General features: G+C 36.4%; 2 protein-coding genes across 5 annotated transcripts in view; one reads left to right on the top strand and one right to left on the bottom strand.

Annotated features, from left to right (window-relative positions):
• The window catches only part of CSPP1 (centrosome and spindle pole associated protein 1), a 191,875-nt gene that overhangs the window by 149,181 nt on the left and 19,556 nt on the right, over positions 1-23,138 (bottom strand). The gene's annotated exons all lie outside the window — the stretch shown is intronic.
• Positions 1-23,138, top strand: part of PPP1R42 (protein phosphatase 1 regulatory subunit 42) — a 49,090-nt gene that overhangs the window by 7,507 nt on the left and 18,445 nt on the right. For both annotated transcript variants that reach the window (XM_073794475.1, XM_019925226.3), the window contains exons 2-5: positions 4,046-4,263; positions 6,195-6,361; positions 7,765-7,903; positions 9,767-9,883. In XM_073794475.1, coding sequence (XP_073650576.1) covers positions 4,135-4,263; positions 6,195-6,361; positions 7,765-7,903; positions 9,767-9,883 — 552 coding nt within the window. In that variant the 5' untranslated portion in view covers positions 4,046-4,134. The remainder of the gene's footprint in view (positions 1-4,045; positions 4,264-6,194; positions 6,362-7,764; positions 7,904-9,766; positions 9,884-23,138) is intronic.

Genomic DNA, 23,138 nt, shown 5'->3' with positions numbered 1-23,138 from the left:
TATAGTTCATGAAAATTTTTTAAATTTGTGCTATCAACAGAATAAAAAGACAATACAGAGAATGGGAAAAAATATTTGCAAGTCATATATCTGATAAGGGATTGATATCCAGAATATATAGAGAACTCTTAAACCTCAAGTGGGCAAAGAACTTGAAAATATTTGCAAATCATACACCTGATAGGGGTCTACAACTTAACAAGAAAACAACCTGATTAAAAAACGGGCAAAGGACTTGAATACACATTTCTTCAAAGAAGATATACAAATGGCCAATAAGCACATGAAAAGATGCTCAACATCACTAATCATTAGGGAAATGCATATCAAAACCACAATGAGATACCACATCATGCCCATTAGGATGGCTACTATCAAAAATACAGATAATAACAAGTGTTAGCGAGGATGTGGAGTTATTGGAACACTTGTGCACTGTTGGTTGGAATGTAAAATGGTAAAGCCACTGTGGAAAACAATATAGCAGTTACTCAGAAAATTAGAAGTAGAATTACCATAAGACCCAGCAATTCTGCTTCTGTATATATACCAAAAAGAATTGAAAACACAGTCTCGAAGAGATATTTGTACACCATGTTCACAGCAGCATTATTCACAATAGCTAAAACATGGAAGCAACCCAAATGTCCACAGATGGGTGAATGGTAAGCAAAATCTGGTAAATACATACAATGGAATATTATTCAATCATAAAAAGGAAGGAAATTCTGACTTATGCTACAATAAGGATGAACCTTGAGCACATTATGCTAAGTGAAATAAACTTAGTCACAAAAATAAAATATTATTCTACTTATATGAGGTTCTTAGAGTCATCAAAATCATAGAGACAAAATAGAATGGTGGTCACCTGGGCCAGGGGGGAGGAGGGAGAATGGAGAATTATTGTTTAACAGGGATAGAATTTCAGTTTTGCAAGGTGAAAAGAATACTGGAGATAGATTGTGGCAATGGTTGTATAATATTATAAATGTACTTAGTAAAACTGAACTGTACACTTATAACATGGTTAAGATGGTAAATTTTATATTTTACCACAATAAAAAAATTGGAAAATAAAAAAGAGTTAAGAACCAAGACTAACCAAGGTGGAGCGATATTATTAAGCTGTACTAATTTAGACAGGGTTGACCTGGGGATAGATACATAAATCGATAGAAGAGAAATGAACCATGCATATATGCTGGGATAATTGGTTCTCCATAAGAAAAAAATAAAATTAAGTCTCTATCTCACTTCTTATACATTAATCAATTCTAGATTAAGACCAAAACGTGCAAAGCAAAACTTTAATATATTTAGAAGAAAATATAGGTCTTTCTCTTAAAATTAGGATAGGGAAGGAGTTACGTAATAAGCTACAAAAAGCTTAAAACATGAGCAAAAAATTTCTTGATACATTTTACTATATTAAAAAATACGGCTTCCACTTTTTATAAGATGCCATTAAAACCAAACTGAAAAATCAAGGAGAAAAGACAAGCTACAGCTTGGAAATAGATATTTGCTACTATAAAATCAATAAAATATTAGTATCTGATAGAAATACACACGTATCTAAAAATTATTTATAGAAACAGAACCCAAAAGGAAAAATAGGCAAAATATAAGAAACCACAATTAACAGAAAAGGAATTCCACATGGTCAATAACAGGAAAAGACTCTCATCGAATGGCAAATTCAAATCCATTTTTGTTTCATTTTTATAAATAAAAATCTCTAAGAAAAGAAAAACAATGAGATATATCACACCCATCAGATTGGCAAAAAGTTAAAAACTGCAAATATCAAGGTTGACAGTGGTGTAAACCACATTGTAGAGCAACAGAAACTCTCTTAACTGCCAGTAGTAAAATTCTTTGGAGAACAATTTGGCAATATACAGTAACGCTGAAAATGTCAGGAAAAGCCATCCTTAGTTTTAAACCTTAAAGAAGCTCTTGCACATGTGCTAAAGATGTTGTATATACAAGAACCATAAAAGCAACACTGCAAAAGCAAAGAATTAAAACACAAAAAAATCTATCATCAGAAGAAATACATTTCTTACAATAGGATTTTATACAGCAGTGCATATTTCCTAGAGCTAATACACATCAACTCTGATGATTCTCACAACCAAAATATTTTTAAAAAAGAAAGTTGGAATCAAAATAATACCATTTATGACTGTAAAAATGTAAAAAACGATACCATGTATTGTTTAGATACATATCTATAGCAAAAGTATAAAGACATGAATAGGGATGTCTAAATTTAGAATAAACCCTAAATTTGAGAATGGAGCAAGAGAAAGATATAGAGGGGTTCAAATGTATTTGTAATGTTTTATATTTTCAGCTGACCTATGGATTCATGGGTGTGGTGTTATTCTTTATCATGAAATATTTTTAAGGTCAGATTAAGAAAAGCTACTTATACTTAACTAGAAACTTTGTTCAGAATATTATTTTGTCATGTTTGAAATTTCATCTGTAAACAATAAGCTTAAATTTTTATTATAAAAATAATGAATTTATGGAAATTTCAAAAATCTATGAAGATTTCATAATTTTATTCTGTAGATTATATCTTGCATTCTGAAGAGCCTAAGGATACATTCTATATCTTAAAATACTTTATTGTGGGTATTTTATATAATATAGCCTGGGTAATTATATGTCAATGAGTGAGAACACAAATTTATCTTTCAGTGAATTCATTTTTTCCTCCTAAGCATTTATTTCACGTCCAGAATACCACACAAATTGAGGTGTTTGGTTGGTGAAATTCCAGATACATTGGAGTAAAAATGCTTAATTTTAAACTGTATTTTTGGTTACATATTGAATAAGAGAATATAAAACACAATTGGGGAAACTGGGATATTTATCACTTAAATAGCTATACTTTCTGGATGATTGAAAACAATGGGTTATCTCAAACTTATGGACCACATATGGATATCTTACATAAAGCAATATTTTATTAATAGCATGTTTTCCTTATTCAGCAGCCTTAATATATTCCAGGTGAAATAATGAACAGTTATCTGTGAACAAAACAATTGTAGCATAATGACAGCAAACATTTATTGACCTATATACCAGGTACTCTGTACATGATTATCTCATGTAAGCCTCACAATATCCCTTGCAAGTAGGTACCAATCCTACTTTTATAAGAACCTGAGGTAACATGCCCAAGATTGCCTAACCAGTGAGCAGTGGAGCCAAAATTTGAACCCAGGCAGTCTGGGTTGAGAAACACTGCATTATGTTGCCTCCTTCTGGATTACAGTTGTAGTAACATAAAATGTCAAGGCCAGCTCCATTTTTAAGTATTTTCACCACTGTCCTGTGAATATGCTCAAGGTTTGCATACCATGTGTTCTGACTTGGGAGACTAATAAATATGAACACTTGGTCTCATTTTCAACTGTCACTAACTTGAGTGGTTTGAGACAGATCTCTGGGCCTTAGTTTCTTCATGTGAGAACACTAAATGATACTGAGGTATTTTCAACTCAAAGAAAAATAATCCTTTAAGAGATGCCCACAATAACAAGTCAACACTAGGGAGAGCAAAAGATTTAAAAGTAAAAGTGAATGTGTATAGTGATTTAATCAATTTTGGTGTTTTAAATATTTTTATGAAAATAATTAAGGCTATAAACTTAGAAAAAACTAAATATCCCTAAAAATGTCTATGAACTAGTTTATCAAACAGTTTTATGTAAGAAAATTACAGAATGAGTCAAAATAATTTTTCCTAGGGCTTCCCTGGTGGCACAGTGGTTGGGAGTCTGCCTACCGATGCAGGAGACACAGGTTCGTGCCCCGGTCCGGGAAGAGCCCACATGCCGCAGAGCGGCTGGGCCCGTGAGCCATGGCCGCTGAGCCTGCGCGTCCGGAGCCTGTGCTCCGCAACGGAAGAGGCCACAACAGTGAGAGGCCCGCGTACCGCAAAAAAAAAAAAAAGAAAAAAGAATAATAATAATAATAAATTGCTATGTACATAATACTTTTTTTCTTTAATTTTTAGAAAGTTGGGCATAAAAAAATACCTAAACCTGCTTCTTAACATGGTACCAGAAGAGAGCTATTGCCAAGAGTTTGATTTATAGAGAAATCATGGTTCGACTGACCTTGGATCTAATTGCCAAAAAGAGCAATCTTAAATCCCGAAAAGAAGAAACCACTTTACAATACCTGAAGAAAATAACTCATATAAATTTTTCAGCCAAAAATATAGATGCAATTGTAAGAACTGTGAAATTATTTCCTCTTTTTATATAATTAACAATGTAAAGTTTAGAAACTGGTATCAGGGCATACTTTCTTTTTAACTATATTTTGATTAGTCAGCTTTATGTTTTTATTTTAGTTTCCTGCTTGTGATGTTAAACTTTAAAAATTAAGCCTCTATAAAATACACCATTGTAATTGTTAAATATATGTGTTAAATACATATGTTCCCCTAAAATTCTTTATAGTGTAGCAAACTAGATTTAGAAGTATATGCTGGAATAATTTCAAAGATAATTAGTTTTGGATAATTCCACAGCCTTGGAATATGAATTTTTAACATATCAAAATATTAAGAATTATATGTAAGTACCATATTTCAAAACATGAACAGTGACATCTTTTTTGCACATAATTTGACTGGTTATATAAATGTAGGTTATACCATGTCAGTTATATCAGACAAGATTATGTTAACTTGGATATATACTCTGTGCTAAGCTAATTTTCTCTGTGCTAAGCTAGTTTTTGGCTATAATTTGGGAAATTTTAAAGGCAGCAATAACCCTTTTAGGCCATTTGTATTGGTATCCATTGTCTACAATAAAATGCTAAAGACTACAGATAAGCAAAATTTTCTTGGAAGCATAAGCTACATGAGGGCAGGGATCATGTCTTTTTTTTTTCACATCACTCTAAATCCCCTATCCAGTACAGTGCCCGACTCATATTAAGTGCTTTAATAAATATTTACTGAACGAATGAATGAATGAAAAAAACACAAAAGCTCCAGGCAAAATTGTCAATTAAGACAGTCAGGGTTTTTTTTTTTGCAGAGACCTTCTTCAGCTCCCATTCTATATTCCTTTCCAGTTTCCAAGTGAGCCTTTTCCCTAACTGCCCAAATCTCATGTTTCCTTTTTATTGCCCAGAGAACTCTGCCTCATCATACCACCACAGACAGCTTTCTCCAGAGAGCTTCCATTTAATGTACTTTTGGCTCCTCACAATCAGTGCTCCTTCAATGTAGAGGACCTCTGTTAGGAGGAAAGCAAACTGGTTAAAATAATTCAACCAGTTCCTAAGATGTGGCTGTATTTTAAAAATCTTGTTGACTTAATGAAAGCTGAGATATTTTTGAGCAGAATTTCACTTTACCTCTTGACTACTTACTCTAGACTAACTCTACCACACACAAGAAATGACAGACTTTTTAAAATACCTTTATTTTCTTACCTCAAAAGTAAGTGGTGTTCATTTAAAAAACACATATAAATACATATAAAATAAATATAAAAAGAAAGAAATTGACTTGTAATCCGTCCGTGCAGAGAAAACCACTATTAACATTTAGGTGATGTCCTTTCAGTCTTTTTTCTAGGCATGTATTCACATAATTTTACAATAATGGGTCATGTTGGATATACTGTTTTTATTTTATTATGAGATCTACAAGATATTACTAAAGAAATTAAAGGATAATTAATGGCTATAAGGTATTCCCTTCAATAGCATTATCATAGTTTCTCTATTAATCCATTGTTCTTGAATATCTAGATGACTTCCAGTGGTTTTTCAGTTTATTTCCAATTTATTTCCAATTTATTTCCAATCCTACAGAAAGATTAAGCCCTGATTCATAATGTTGAAGCAATTATTTGTTAGATGCTTCAACTTCCAGAGGAGCCTAATTGCTTCCAAGGAAAACTGCTTGCCCTGAGAAAATCTTTCCTAACAAACACAATTTTATTGATAAGGTTACAGAATACTAAAACCTAGAACTAATTTTGTAATCATTCTAGTCTCGTTTTGACTGTGCTAAGAACAGAGGAATTCTATTCTTTTATATTAACCTTAACGAAATGTGTAGAATGATTAAGTGAAAAACTTTCTTAAAAACACAAGTTTTCAGGAGAAATTATCACCTGTTTTTATTTTTCTTTTAGGAAGACCTCTCTCTTTGCAAAAATCTTAGCGTTTTATATTTGTATGATAACTGTATTAGTCAAATCACTAACCTGAATTATGCCACAAATCTGACCCACTTATACCTACAAAACAATTGTATTTCATGTATAGAGAACCTCGGGTCATTAAAGAAACTGGAAAAACTGTAAGTGCTTTTATTTCTAAGTAATGTAATTGTCATCATTACAGTAATATTTTTGCATTCATGCATTTCCTTTATCTGCCTCATTTTTATTCTTTTGCAGTATTATTAGTACTAAATAGACTGTTATACATGTAATACTTGACAATTTGTGTTTTATTAACCCTGATAACTTCTTTTCAAGGAGGGTGAGTTGTCTTAAGGGCTTATAGGGATACATACCTGAAACCTGCTTATTTAGGCTCTGGTGAAAAAAGTTTCCATGGAACCCAAATGAGTTCTGTACCTTTTAGAATCACACATCTCAAAAAGGCAGGGTCATAGAACTGATAACGTTGATATAGATTTGATTGTAAAAGGCATTTACTACCTATGATGATTTTAATTAAACAATGAGGCCCAGTGGATCCAATTTCCCCAGATTGGAGGAACGATCAGTGATTCTCAAAAAGCAGGTCAAGGGCCTCAGAATGGGGAAAATAAGTGGGGTGGGAGACGCTTATTAAAAATTCAGATTGCTATACAGAACAGATCAGCAACAAGGCTTTACTGTGTAACACAGGGAATTATATTCAATATCTTATAATAACCCATAATGGAAAAATAATCTGAAAAATATATATATACATAACTGAATCACTTTGCTGTACACCTGAAACTAAAACAATATTGTAAATCAACTATATGTCAGTTAAAAAATGCAGATTGCTGGGTTCCAACCTAGGTAACCAAATCAGAATCTCTGGAGGTTAAGCTCAGAAATCTTCATTTTTAAACCTATGACCCAGGTGATTCTATGCACTTCAACACAACAGGAGCACTGGTAGACAGGACTATTTCTCTCACTTCAAAAAAATAAATATTTCTCAGACTTAATTAAGTGTAAGAATCAAATAAATAAACTTTTCATTGATTCAATATAAAGAGAACATTCTGCACGTACAGTTGACCCGTGACCAACATAGGTTTGAACTGTGCAGATCCACTTACACATGGATTTTTTCCAATAGTAAATAATACAGGACTACACGAGCCATGATCCACAGTTGGTGGAATCTGCAGATGCAAAGTAACCAGAGATACAGAGTCCCCACTATAAGTTTTATGCAGATTTTCCACTACATGGAGGTCAGCGCCCCTAACCACACACACCCCATCAATGTTCAATGGTCAACTGTATAATTTTCACATAGCTCCATGATTTTGTTATTATGTTTTTAATCACTTCTAGACCATGATGCTCTCAGAATGTCTATTTTAAAATGGTTTACAGGGGATGGTGGTGGTGGTGTGATGAACTGGGAGATTGGGATTGACATGTATACACTGAGGTGTATAAAATGGATGACTAATAAGAACCTGCTGTATAAAAAAATAAATTTAAAAAAATGGTTTATATTTTGCAGATATCTGGGAGGCAACTACATTGCTGTCATAGAAGGCTTAGAAGGCTTAGAAGGACTAAGAGAGCTTCATGTTGAGAGTCAGAGGCTTCCCCTTGGAGAAAAGCTCCTGTTTGATCCAAGAACTCTTCATTCTCTGGCAGTAAGGCCAAATTTGAGTATTCTGACAAAGAATATAGTGATCAATGCTTATAGTGAAAAAAGGAAGGTATATCTGGACGTTGTAATACTCTGCATGTTTATATGGCCAGTTGAGAATTTGAGAGCTAAAACTAATTTTTCCTAAATAATTTCTCAGAGACTCAGCAGCTATAAAATGGGAATAATAATTCCTGCCCCTAGGGTAACTGGAAGGATCAAAAGAAGGATGCGAAAAGGCTATATAAAGTATGAAGTTCTAATACAGATGTTAACTCATTCCTATTTTGACCTTGGTGTGATCATGATGACTCAAAACTTAAAATTTTATGAAAAAAGCCTCAGGAAAGAGGAAAGCACAGTTATTTGGAAAAATAACAACCTAGAGAATCATTATAATGATAAATCATTTTCTCCCTGGATTCTGATTTAATTGTAGGTTGCATTACGTACAGCTCTGCCTCATCCAAAGCAGGTAGAACTGGGAACAGAGATAAGAGATTCCAGCTGTCACCTGACAACAGGTCAAATCACATAGAGGTGTCACAATGAGTTGAGAAGCAGGGAGCCAGAGGGTGCCAATCCTCAAAATGAGATTTGATAGGATATGCTACTTTCAATTCTGGAGCAAGGGATGTAAATGGAACAGATTTCGTTGGTTTTACTTCAGAGGGCCCAAAAACAGAGGGCAATAGGAGGTTTTTTTAACAAAATTTATAACAATTGAGGGGTAGTGCTATAAATTGAAAAAGAAAGGAGTGATCTGATTTCTGTCCTACCCTCCCTACTATCCCATAGAAACAACTGTGTCTCAGCTCAACCTCAGCTGAACCAAGCAGACTCATGCCACTGTGGAGATGGATAGTTTTATTACAGATTATGACCGAAAACGTTTTTGCTTGCTCATTTTTGCAGATTCAAGTAGATTCTGAAATTCTAAATATAAGGTATACTTTTTAAGCTGTACAGCAGGTCTTAAAAAGTATCAGGAAGTATCTTCTCTAAAGGTTAGCCATGTGTGGACACCTGGGTGGGTAGTCTCCATCTTGGTAGAGAATCCCAGGCCTTAGATTTTAAGATGGCTCTGATTTAGTATTGCTCTATTGTATATTTATGTCCTCATTAACGGCTGATGTTGAACTTCTTGTTAATTAGATAATTATTATTTTAACTGGTTTCTGAACATATGGATTACCAAGAGAAAACTATATGGAGAGATAGACATAAAAATAAAAATCAGATATTCTTTCAATTCTTGGTCATGTTTCCTATTTAGAAAAATAAAGATAAAAACTATTTCTCCCAGGGACTTCCCTGGCGGTCCAGTGGTTAGACGCCATGCTTCCAATGCATGGCGTGCGGGTTCAAGCCCTGGTTGGGAACTAAGATCCCACATGCCACACAGTGTGGCCAACAAAACCCCCAAACAAACAAACAAACAAAAATTATTTCTCCCTAATCTTAGTGATATTTAACACAAAATGATAATTTGCTTGAACTGAAATAAGCATTTTTTCTATATTGTGTTATCATTTGCTTATTGGGATATCTTTGTTCTCTCTTTGCTTCTTTCTTGGCTTCTTTCTATAAATTTCTCTTATATCTTGGAAGAGAAATTGGACTTACGAAGGAACTTTAGACAAAAATAGTAAGTTACATTACAATTACTATATAGCTCTAAAAATTCCATCTGAAAAAAAGTATGACATAAAAACAAAATCTCCAAGGATTTTTATTTTCTTGCCTAAAGAGCAAAACAGCCTGAACTGATAAATTTTTAATTTTTCACAGATTAGGATTTCTGGTTTCTATATATAGTATTTAATTAGACTATTTATTAACCCTAATTTAGTTACCTTTCTTACAGAAATTCCTCTCTATATTGAATATCAGCAATAATAATATTGATGATGTAAGAGACTTAGAAATACTGGAGAATCTTAATCAGCTCATAGCAGTTGACAACCAACTTCTGCATGTGAAGGTAAGGTAAAGGAAAAATTCTTTAATATTTACATGAAATTGTGATTGAAAAATACTTATTTTGCTAAATAACTATAAAATGTATTAATTTTAAAACGACTCTGAATTTGTCCTAAAACAAGTTTATGAATCTTTACTTCTTAATGCATTTATTTGCATAATTCTGTGTCTTACCTGGTTTTCTCTTCCATACCCCAATGCCTCCATCCCTCACCAACAGAAAAATGTTTCTCTGAGAAGGAAGTATATACTTTTTCCACTCTATATTACTTTTCTATCAAATGTTTCCCTCTGGAGACTAGATTTCTTGCTCCTTAACTCTGCTCTCCCAGCGAATGAGTTTCTAGTAACTGTGACTAGACTTGAACTCTCTCCCAGCTGCTCCTCCTTGGGGAACACCTGGATCTTTCATTTATTCTAATTTGCACTAGCTATATTCATGTCATGTTATGCCATATCATGCCATATTCATTCCATTACTCATTCATTCAAACATGTATTGGGCACCTACACATTTGCCAGGCACTATACTACTCCATGTATTGAAAGAACAGAGGAAGAAAGAGTAGAGTTCCAGAGATTAAAAAAAACCCATGGTCAACAAGTGATAAGACTACAACGTGATTCTGTTTTCATAAGTATTGTGGTATCACTAACTTAGCTTGGGGCTAGGGAAGGCTTCCTGGAAACAGTCATCTGTGAGCTGAACCATTGCCAAAACCTCATAGTTTCTGGTTTGGCAGTGGGGTGGGCTATTATATAATTTTTTTTTTTAATAAATTTATTTATTTATTTATTATTGGCTGTGTTGGGTCTTCGTTGCTGCGTATGGGCTCTTCTCTAGTTGCAGCGAGCGGGGGCTACTCTTCATTGCGGTGTGCAGTCTTCTCATTGTGGTGGCTTCTCTTGTTGCAGAGCACGGGCTCTAGGTGCACAGGCTTCAGTAATTGTGGCACGTGGGCTCAGCAGTTGCAGCACACAGGCTTAGTTGCTCCATGGCACATGGGATCTTCCTGGACCAGGGCTCGAACCTGTGTCCCCTGCATTGGCAGGCAGATTCTTAACCACTGCGCCATTAGGGAAGCCCTGTGACATAATTTCTTTACATAGGACCATAGAAGGAAGAATAGGCTTCTTTCTCCCATAAACAGAGCTCTTATTTCAAAACCACTTTCAGACGGCTATCATCTGACCCTAAAAAAGTTACCCCTGGTCTTGTTTACAAATTCAGGACTATTACCTGGCTCATCTCATAACTACTGTAAGCAGTAGATAATTATGAAAAGAAATATTATTCTACTACAAATGAATTCCCCCAAATATTCAAAATGCCATTAAACAATCATGGTAGATATTTAAAATAAAAAGAAATAAGGAAGCATGACTCAATTAGTCATTTCAACTTACAACATGAAGGAATTAAGAAGTTCACGGGATAAATTCTGCATTCAAAATATTTTAAATTTTAGACTGCTCTTCTATGCTTTTTCACTGGGCATTTTGTATTCATCAGAATTATTTAATTTTCCTATGATTTCACAGTATTTGTATCCATACTGTGATAGATGGGTAGTCTTATATAAGATACTGTATACTATATATATGATCCTATTCAAAGTGACAGAGCCTGGAGTTTAGGTATTTGATTAAGTAGAGAGGACCTGGGATGTGCACAGTGTTCAACATTCACCCCATGGGAAATGGGAACAGAGTGGCTAAAGACAGCAGCTCACCTTTCCTGGGGAGAGAATGGTGGAGAAATCCGGTCTCCCAAATCTGCAAGATAAGTATTTTCCCTAAATGTTTTTGAAGGCCAGGTTCTAAGCACAATGCTTGGCAAATGTTCAGTAATGAGTGCTGAATATATCTTGAAAGATCTGGTTAGTTGTTAATTATCATAATTACCAAGATTCAATGTAGTTATTGTCATTACTTTTAAAGTCTTATTCTATTATGCTTTAAACTCTGAATAGAAGAGGAGAGTTTAACAGGACAAAAATGCTAGCCTATAAATACTCCCAAAGGAAGTTTTTCTGAATGACATTAAAACCAAGCTATTTTGCCTACAATGATTCTCTAAGGCCAAGTTAACGTGAGATTAGAAAGGAAGGTATAGGGGCCATGGTCATGAAATTGACTATATTCTAAGTGCAACAGAAAGTCACTGCACTTAGAATAAAGGTCCTTTTAGGCCATGGTCATGAAGTTTACTATATTCTAAGTGCAACAGAAAGTCACTGGAAAGATTATATTTTTTAAAGATTTCCCTATCAGCTATGTGAAGAATGGGTTACAAGAATGACAGCAAAAGAGATCAGTTGGGTGACTACAGCAAGATTAAGAGAAGACGGCTGCTTGGAGATAAAAAGGAGTGGATGGATTGAAGGCATATTTAGATTGAACTCATGGAATCTGCTGATTAGTAGGATGTGTAGGAATAAAGAAAACAAGAATCAAGGTTTTTGTGTGAGGAACTAAGGAGACAGTGGTAGCCTTTACAAGTTGGGGGATACAAGGGAAGGGATAAAAGAATTCCTTCTATTGAGAAGCCTATTTGATATTGAAATGCACATGTAAAGTAGGCATCTGGAGTTCAAAGGAAAAGCAAGATTGGAAAGTTTGGGAGTCAACAGCATTTAAATGATATTTAGAGCCTTGGGACAGGGTGACAGACAAAGATAAAGAATAAATGAGGCCACTCCAATATTTAGAGATCATTTAGATGAGAAGGCACTAGTAGGAGTCAATGATGTAGGAGAAGACAAGAGAAAAAGGAGGTTTAAGGAAGAGGGAATGGCCACTTGACTTGAATGCTGTTGAATAGCTGACATGAGGGCAGATAAGAGGTTATAGAAATGCACTGAATCTGGCAATAGTGAGATTAGGTCTGGTCAACTGTGTTTTCTGCATATTTCAGAACAGAGTATTTAACAGGTGTTTGCATTGTTTTTTCTTGTAACCAAAGCCCCACATACCTGTTAGAAACTTCTTTCCATGTTATGGATTGAGAAATTTCAGGCTTTTCATGAAATACTTCCCCATACCTGAAATTTCAGTATATAAACTAAAGGACAAGAGAAGGGAAAATTAAAAGGCTAAAACACCTTAAAAACAAAGTTAGAGGGGACACGTTTAATTTGTTAAGAAGTTGAACCAGAGAGGCTGTGGTTCAAAAATCACAGCTCTGTGTCTATTAAATAAATCATATTAAATAAATCTATTAAATAAACCATATTTATAAGTAAAAACATTGCCACAAAGAAAAGTCCAAGCCCAGATGGCTCCATTGCTGTATTCTATCATATACTTAAAAAGGAAATTATATCAAAATTACAAAAACTACTTCAGAAAAATAGATAAGCAGGGAATACTTCTCAACTCCTGTTATCAGGCTAGCATCATCCTATCCCCAACACTATTGCAAGAAAACTACAATGAATAAAATAAATAAAAGCAATATCCCTCATGAACATAGATTCACAAGTCCCTACCAAAATATTATCAAATAAAATCCAGCAATATAGGACTTCCCTGGTGGCGCAGTGGTGAAGAATCCAGCTGCCAATGCAGGGGACACAGGTTCGAGCCCTGGTCTGGGAAGATCCCACATGCTGCGGAGCAACTAAGCCCATGCACCACAACTACTGAGCCTGAGCTCTAGAGCCCACGAGCCACAACCACTGAGCCCACAAGCCACAACTACTGAGCCTGCCTGCCACAACTACTGAAGCCCGCGCGCCAGGAGCCCGTGCTCTGCAACAAGAGAAGTCACTGCAATGAGAAGCCCGCACACCGCAAGGAAGAGGAGCCCCCACTCGCCTCAACTAGAGAAAGCCCACGCGCAGCAACAAAGACCCAATGCAGCCAAAAATAAATTGTTTTAAAAAAAGTCCAGCAATATATAAAAAGATTATCCATAATGACCAAGTGAGATTTATCCCAGAAATCAAAGACTGGTTTGACATTCAAAAAATCAACGTGATGGGGACTTCCCTGGTGGCACAGTGGATAAGACTTCACGCTCCCAATGCAGTGAGCCTGGGTTCAATCCCTAGATCCCACATGCATGCCGCAACTAAGAGTTTGCAGGCCACAACTAGGGAGCCCACCTGCCATAACTAAGGAGTCCACATACTGCAACTAAGGAGCCCGCCTGCCTCAACTAAGACCTGGTGCAACCAAACAAATAAATAAATATTTAAAAAAATCAATGTGATGCACCAAAAAAATTAAAGGAGAAATATTCTATGATCATCTCAATAGATGCACAAAATGCATTTTTAAAAGTTCAACAAATTATAAATAGAAGGGAACTTAACCTGATAATTGGCATTCATGTAAAATCAACAAAAATATCATACTTGATGATTAAAGACTGGATTCTTTCCCCCTCAAGACAGGGAGTAAAGCAAGGATGTTTACTCTGCTCTATAGAAGGCTTAGCCAGTGCAATAGGCAAGAAAATGAAACAACACTCAGTTTGGAATGGAAGAAGTAAAACTATCTTTATCTGCTGACTACATGATAGGATATATATTTAAAATCACAAATCTACAAAAAGCTATTAGAACTTACAAATTTAGTAATGTCATAGGATACAAGGTCAATATGCAAAAAAACAATTCTCACATACTAGCAGTGAACAACTGGAAAATGACATTTTTTAAAAATACCATTTACAATTTATGTCAAGAAAGATTAAATACTCAGTAATAAATTTACGAAAATACATGCAAGAGCTATAGAATAAAAACTATAAAATACTGGGAGAAATTAAAGAAGACCTAAATAAATGAAGAGAAATAACATTTTCATGGACTGGAAGACTCTATATTATTAAGGTGCTAATTCTTTCCAAATTAATGTATACAGTCAACATAATCCCAGTCAAAATCCCAGCAGATTTTTTTTTAATTGACAAACTGATTCTAAAATTTACATGATAATGCAAAGGACCTAAAATACCAAAACAATATTGGTAAAAAGAATTAATGTTGGAGAACTTACACTACCTGATTTCATGACTTTAACATTATAATAATCAAGACAGTGTGGTATTGGCATAGGATGGATACAGAGATCAAGGAAACAAATTAAAGACTTTATAAGTAAATCTATACCTATGTTCAACTGATTTTTTTTTTACAGAGGTTCTAAGATAATTCAATGAGGGAAGGATAATCTTTTCAACAAATGCTGGTGGAACAACTGGACATCCAAATAGTGAGCCTTCACCCTTCATACTATATACAAAAACTTACTCAAAATATAACATATCCAAATTTAACTGCTAAAAAATAAAAGTTCTAGAAAAAAAACATACATTTGAGTTCTTTAAAAGAACACAAAAAACATGACCTATAAAAAATTGATAAACTGGACTTCATCAAAATTTAAAACCTGCCTTTTGAAAGACATTATTAATGAAACAGTGAACCACAGAGAGAAAATATTAGCTATCATGTACCTGACAAACAATTTTTATCCAAAATATATTTTTAAAAACTCTTACAACTCTATGGTAAGAAGACAAGCAACACATTAAAAATGGACTAAAGATTTCAACAAAAACTTACAAAAGAGCATATACTAATGGTCAATAAACAAAAAAAAGATACTCAGTATCATTATTCATCAGGGAAATACAAATTAAAACAAAGATGTGATACCACTACAGACCCACTAGAATGGCTAAAAATAAAGAGATTGGCAGTATCAATTTTGGATGAGGATGTGGGGCAACTGGAACCCTCATTCATTGCTGAGGAAAATGTAAAATGGTACAACCTTTTTGGGAAACAGATTAACAGTTTCTTATAGAGTTAAAAATGCACTTACCATATGACTCAGCAATCCCATTCTTAGGTATTTACCCAAGTGAAATGAAAACCTATGTTCACACAAATACCTGTATGCAAATATTTATAGTAACTTTATTTGTAATTTTGGAAACAACCAAATCTTCCTCAAACGGGAATGGAGAAACAAACTGTGTTCCATACAATGGGATATCACTCAGCAATAAAAAAGAATAAACTACTGATGCACACAACAACACGGATAAAAATCCGATTATACTGAGTGAAATAAGCCATACAAAAAAAAGAGTACATGCAGTATGACCCCATTTATATGAAACTCTTGAAAAATAAAAACAAATGTATATGGTAACAGCAGATCAATGGCTGCCTGATGGGAATGGTAAGAGGCTGACTGGAAAGGGCCATAAGTGAATCTTTTGGGATGATGAAAATGTTTTTTTTTTTAATTAATTAATTTATTTATTTTTATTTTGGGCTGTGCTGGGTCTTCATTGCTGTGCACGGGCTTTCTCTAGTTGCGGCAAGTGGGGGCTACTCTTCGTTGCAGTGCGTGGACTTCTCATTGTCATGGCTTCTCTTGTTGCAGAGCACGGGCTCTAGGCATGCAGGCTTCAGTAGTTGTGGCACACAGGCTCAGTAGTTGTGGCTCGTGGGTTCTAGAGCACAGGCTCAGTAGTTGTGGTGCATGGGCTTAGTTGCTCCGCGGCATGTGGGATCTTCCCAGGCCAGGGCTCGAACCCGTGTCCCCTGCATTGGCCGGTGGATTCTTAACCACTGTGCCGCCAGGGAAGCCCGAAAATGTTCTTTCTTGATTGGTGGTCATTGTATGGATGTACATGGTGTGGTCATTTAAATAAATGTATTTTGTTATATGTAAATTATAATTCAATAGTTAATTTTAATATTAGAAAAATTCTCCAGAACCAAAGGACATGAGTTTCCAGATTGAAACAGTCTCCCAAATGCCAGCACAGTGGATGAAAACTGACTCACACCCAGGTCTATCCTTAAAAGTTTTTAGAACACCAGGAGTAAAGAGTTCCTAAAGGCTTCTACAGAGGAAAAGCAGATCATAATGCAAAGAATCAGAAATCAAAATGGAATCAGAATCATCAGACTTTTCAATCTGGAAGATAGTAGAATAATGTCTTCAAATTTTTGAGTTAAAAATATTCTCTATCTAGAATTATATATTCAGTCAATTTTTCAAGCAATTATGGAGGTATGAAACATTTAAAAAATGCAAGGTTTCAAAAAAATTTATGTCCCACATACGTGTTTTAGGCAGCTCTTGGAAAATGTGTTCCACCTAAACAGGAGAGGAAAATAGGAAAAGGGAAGACATGGGATCTAGGAAACAGAAGAAAGGTTAAGGAAATTCCCAGAAAGAATCTGAAGGGAATTTGAAGTGAAGGAATGTCCTAGGAAAACATCTACTAGCCCAGGCTGCCTCAGGCTGAATTGGTGATAAATACATAGAAAACTAAGCAAATAAATAACCAACCAATTTTTAACTCTAGGGAAAATAAGAAACAACCATAGTGCATTAAGTGGTTTAGCTCTGAACAATACTTAAGTGATCTTAGTAATATGGTCAATGGATATTAATCTTATTAATTTAAGTATGACTCTGTTGACAGGATGGCGGAAGGGAAGAGTCGTAGGGGTTGGAGTAATACTTATGAAAACTAAATCATCATCTTCCATAGTAGGAATTCAGTAAATACCTAAGATTTAAAAATCAATAAACAGCAGTTGTTATTTAGCAATGTGGAGGTTAAGTGTGCATAGAAATAGCTGAAGTGGGACTTCCCTGGTGGTCCAGTGTAAAGAATACGCCTTGCAATGCAGGGAACGTGGGTTCGATCCCTGGTTGGGGAACTAAGATGGGGCAACTAAGCATGCCCACCACAACTACTGAGCTTGCGCACCTTAACTAGAGACCCGACCCTGCATGCCGTAAACTACAGAGCCCATTGGGTCTGGAACCCGCACGCCACAACTACAGAGCCCACGCGCCCTGGAGCCTGCATGCCACAACTAGAGAAGAGAAAAAGCGCACGCCATGACTAGAGAGAAGCCCACGTGCCGCAACGAAAGATCCCGCATGCCTCAAGGAAGATCCCGCCTGCTGCTGCTAAGACCTGATGCAGCCAAAAATAAATAAAAATAAATAAAATGTATGTTTTTAAAAAAAAAAGAAAGAAAGAAACAGCTGAAGAAGTTGAATGTGGTTTTGTTTTAAGCCCAAAGGTACTCTTTACTTTTTGTTATAAACCCTATGGTCTTATTTGATTCTTTAACTGTGTTGATTGTATTGCTTTGATTAAAAAAAAAGAACATAATTTAAAAAACAGTGAATGGCTGGTAAGGAACAAATGGTTAATATCATTGTTATTGTATATCACCATATCCCCCATTAGACTGAGAGCCTTTAAGAGCAAGGAATTTTTGTTGATTTCAGGATTCCCTAGAGCTCAGCCCAGTGCCTGGCACATAGTACACACCTACTACATGTTTATAAAATGAATGAATACAAGAACAATTTAAAATATTCAACTATCTGGGGAAGGAATGCAAACCATTTAGCAAGTTCCAGAGGCTGGGATAAGCCAAAAGTTGCTTTTCCCTCCCACAGAGAAAAGATATTCAGGGAGTGAGGATGAAATCTGAAGTTCTTTTACTTCCAGCAAGAAGACACAAGCAATTAAAAATGCCTAGACACAGCTTCTTGGAGGCCTGAATATAGACTTGCCTAGGAGTCATCGGAAATGTGCTTTTGTGGTCCATTTTAAATCATCCTCTGAAGGCTTAGTCAAAGGACATGAATGTTAGCATCAGAATATTAACTTATTTCTCTGTATCTATTCCTGGGATCAGTGTCTCCATTTTTTGGATTTAAATTTTCCATTCTTTATACTCATTGATTGAAGTTGCCCAAAAGCTGCTGACATCAAACCCTGTGCCATGGGAGAGAAAGCTCAATGTGCCATACATAAAGTCGCTGACATCCATCCTAACTAAGAGTCTTCAACAACAGACAGCTTTGTGCCATGGGGAAAAAGAAGTGGACGTCATTAGAGAATTCTAACAAAACCACTATAATTACCAAAGGTTTTTAGCACTTAGACCAGCTGCCTTTAAATAGCCATTGTAGGTTCCTCGTATGCATCTACAGAAAATACATGAAAAAAGAAAAAAATGAAAAAAATAATGATCACTTAGGATGGTTGCATAAGGACCTGGAAGAAGCTGGGCCAAGTGGCTTCTGTCCTTCCTGCTGTTTGGGATTTCATTCCCTTCCCTCTCACTTCTACAGACTCACAGCTGCCAAGGACTCCTTCCCCCAAGATCCTCTAACCCTGCCATCATCTCTCCTATTCCCTAGTCCAAAGTCCAGGGCAGAGACTTGGGGTGGGGGAGGAAAAGGTGAGAATGGCAGAGGAGTAGAGGAAAAAAATAGAAGATAAATCCTGTCTTTCCTCTCTTTCTCTATGTCTGCAGCACCCCTAACCAGCAAATTTTTCAAAACAGTTCCATATAATTTCTTGTTTAAAATTCTTATCCTGCTTCTAAACCATTCAATCATATATGCATTCATTATTTCTTCTTCTTCATTCATTCAAAACACCTACCACGTGGCAGCACTTCCTAGACAATGGGGGAGACAATAGTGAGCAGAAAGCAGATACAGGGCTTCCCTGGTGGCACAGTGGTTGAGAGTCCACCTGCCAATGCAGGGGACATGGGTGCGTGCACCGGCCCGGGAAGATCCCACATGCCGCGGGGCGGCTGGGCCCGTGAGCCATGGCCGCTGAGCCTGCGCGTCCGGAGCCTGTGATCCGCAACGGGAGAGGCCACAACAGTGAGAGGCCCGCGTACCGCAACAACAACAACAACAAAAAACAGATACAGTCCATGGACTCAAAGAGCTCTCGGCATTGAGAGGAAGAGAAACGTTAAGCACGTAATTACCCCAAAACAAAAGTAAAATTGCATCCGTGGCAAGTGAAACAAAGGAGAAGTATGTTGCTCTGAAAGCCTGTAACTGGGGGATTTGCCTTAGGGAGCCCAGTGAAGGCTTCCCTTAGGAAGGTATTGCTGAGCTGACCTCTGAGAGAACAGAAGGGCTTACCAGGTAAAGAGAATAACATGTGCAAAGGCCCTGGGGCAGGTAAGAGTATGACAAAGATGAGGAAAGAGAAGCAGAGACAGTAAAGATGGAGCATAGCGCAAATAGAGGCTGGTGGGCAGATGAGCTGCATAGGCCATGATAGAGTTTGTCTTTATCCAAGAACAGTAGGGAGCCACTGAAGGTGTTTAAGCCAGGGGTGATGTAATTATAGATTAGCATTTTAAAAAGATCAGTGTGGATACAGTGTGGAGAATAGACTGAAAGAGGCCAGGCTGGTTAGGAAGTGAGAGATGGTGGAAACTTGAACAGGTAAAAATGAAGTGAGCCGACAGACTGGAAATCTGTTTAGGAAGTAAAGTGGATAAGACTTGATGGTGAGTTGGATATAGGGAGTGTGGAAGAGGGAGAGGTCAAAAATGGTTCCATAGCTTTGCCTTGAACAATGGAAAATAGGGAACTCAAGAGTCAGGTTTAGGCGAGAGAGAGATCATGAGTTTTGGTCACATAGAATCTGAGGTGTCTTTGAACTGTTCTAGAGAAAATATCAGTAAGACAATTGGTTATATGACGCCAGAGCTCAGTGGACAGAAGAATGTGGGAGTCTTCAGCATATTGGTTAAGTGCCCACTGAAACTGTCATCATGGATGAGATTGCCTAGATAGGGGAGGAGACAGTGTACGATAAAATGCTCAATGTGGCTTCCCACAAAATCTGGTTCTTCCTCTCACATACAGATGACCCTTCCTTCCTTGGTGTAATAGATGTTTTACTATTTCCATCAATCTGGCCATCCTTTTTCTGTAAAGGGTCTGCTTATAAATGGAGAAGGTGGTGGGTTACAGGAGAAAAAAGTTTTTCTAACCATGACTTTACATTCTTCTGTGGTCCATGGAAGAAAAACACTGTTTGAAAGGAATAAGTGTAGATTATAGAAAAGGATGCAAGAGAACTGATCCCTGATGGTCTGCTGCAGGGACACCTACTTCTGTCCCCAGAGGGTGCTCCACTGCTGGGGAAACATGGTGGTAAATTACAGGGAGGTTTTATTGCACTATCACTGCACAGATATTCTTTGGGCTTTTTCTTGACTAAATATTTTTATGGGCTGATTCAGGCAACAGTCCACCAGGCATAGCACTATTTTTTTTTTAACAAGATGTGTTCTCCATTCTCAAAAGCAACTTTTAGGAAGCAGCCTGTTTATATACTGGGGATTTCTAGGGCCAGAGGTTTGTTATTTGTGGGTCAAAGATTCATGCAGGATCCAGGGAGCCTGCAAGAAAAGTCATAAAGGGTGCGGTCAATAGGGTAAGTTGCTCCAAAGAATGAGACTAAGAAAGTCCGGGGAGTTCCCTGGTGCTCCAGTGGTTAAAACTCCACACTCCCAAAGCAGGGGGTGCTGGGTCGGTATCTGGTCAAGGAACTAAGATCCCACATGCAGTGCGGTGCGGCCAAAAAAAAAAGAGTCCGAAATTGTCAATGTGTAGCTCAATGATAATGTTAGCAGTGCCTGACCAAAAGCACCAGGCTGCAGGAGTGCCCAGTGACTGAGGAAGCAGAGGCAGTGACCTAGACTCATAACTCCAAATGTGGTCCTAGAACCAGCAGCATCAGCATCAGAAATGCAGAGTCTCAGCTTCTGCCCCAGACCTAATAAATCAAAACCTGCATTTAAACAAGATCTCTAGGTGATTTGTAAGGACATAAAAGTTTGAGAAGAACTGGTCTGGACTCAAGAAGTGTAGTGATGGTATGTAAGAGGATAAAAGTCAGAGGTGAGGGATAGACTGGAAATGGAAATGCAAGAGAAAGATGATCCCACGAGGAGGAGGCCTGTGGAGAGGGGAAGGGATAGAGAGAACTGATTAGTTTGGGAAAAGAGGTGGGACTTTTCCTTTGTTAATAAAAATCGGAAAGAAGAATGGAAGAGGAAGTGTGAGACCAAAGGCAGATAACTGAGAAAACTCTGTGCTTGATGACTCAGTTCTCCCCAATAAAACTGGTGGCAAAACCAATCACTGAGGAGGAGAAAAAAAGGTTGTAAGTCAAATACTCCATACTTTAGAAACTCCCTTCTTTAACTCTACCGCTCTAGTTTCAATGATATTTATTTTTGATTAACATTTCTTTCCTTTTTTTTCTGTAACTCCTTTAAATAAGCATGCAGCAATGTATTAAAATATTAAATTCTTTAATAACTATAATAAAACTTGGAGTTCTACAAGTAGCTTGATGAGCCATGAACTTTTCTAGGGCCAACATTATATATCTTGCTGACACTATTAGGTCAAATATCATGGTTGCAAAAATGTATAAAAACTTGAAAGAAAAAAATTTTAATCTTTACCTATAGTTTTTATTTCTGCAAAGTTTGCTAAATCAATAAAATGATCTGAAAAGTTCATCTCACAGTCAGATATATCAGTGATTTACTTCATTGGTTTTCTGATGACCATTTATCATGAGGTAAAGCATCTTAGAATGAATGGTGGAAATCAAAAATTTGACGTGCTTGCCTCTTAAATAAACTAAATATTTGATTTATAAGACACAAATGAACAAACCACTACAGCCTGTCATGTTTTTCCAGTTTCTAATTTATTCAACCTCTGCTCAATATTGATCCTGACAAGCAGAGTAACCCAAAGATAAATTTATTCACTCCACAGTTTAGTCAGGAACAAGCCAAAAATTATAGATTTTCCCAGGCAGATGATGACAGGCAGTCAGGGGGATGACAAATGGCTGTCTTTAGATTTAGTTAGGACAGTTGGGCTAGACGTTTCCGATAAAGATTGGAGCACTCTGGTCCAATACAGGTTCATCAGCAGCCATCATTAATTGTAGAGAGAGCACTGCCAGTGCAGCAGGCTCCTATACAGGAGCTGAGGCACCAACCCTGCATGGGAAATAGAATTGGCTCTTTAGTATTTTGCAGCACTCCTCTAAGTGATAGCGTGACATGATCATTTATCATACAGAGACTGTCCAGAAAAGTGTCTGCTCCCTTTAGTAACTTATTGAAGGGCAGGAAAGTGAAAGCATTTTATTAAAGACAGGAAGGCAATGAACAACCAGAGCGTATCCAAAGAGTAATCATATTGCAGCACAGGATTAGTTTAGTCTTAAATAAACATACACTGGAAGGAGTATGTTGAGGATAATTTATCAGGTGAGGAACAATTAACAAAAATCTACAGGATTCTTTTTATCTATATAAATTTAAAGTTCTCTTACTGCTATTATTAACTTTTGGATGATGGGCATCATATTCAACGATGTACAAAGATGCAATGCA

This window comes from Tursiops truncatus, chromosome 17, assembly GCF_011762595.2.
Source record: "Tursiops truncatus isolate mTurTru1 chromosome 17, mTurTru1.mat.Y, whole genome shotgun sequence".
NCBI classification, from domain to species: domain Eukaryota; kingdom Metazoa; phylum Chordata; class Mammalia; order Artiodactyla; family Delphinidae; genus Tursiops; species Tursiops truncatus.
Note: the sequence above shows the minus strand (reverse complement) of the source record. Positions and strands in the feature narration are given on the sequence as shown.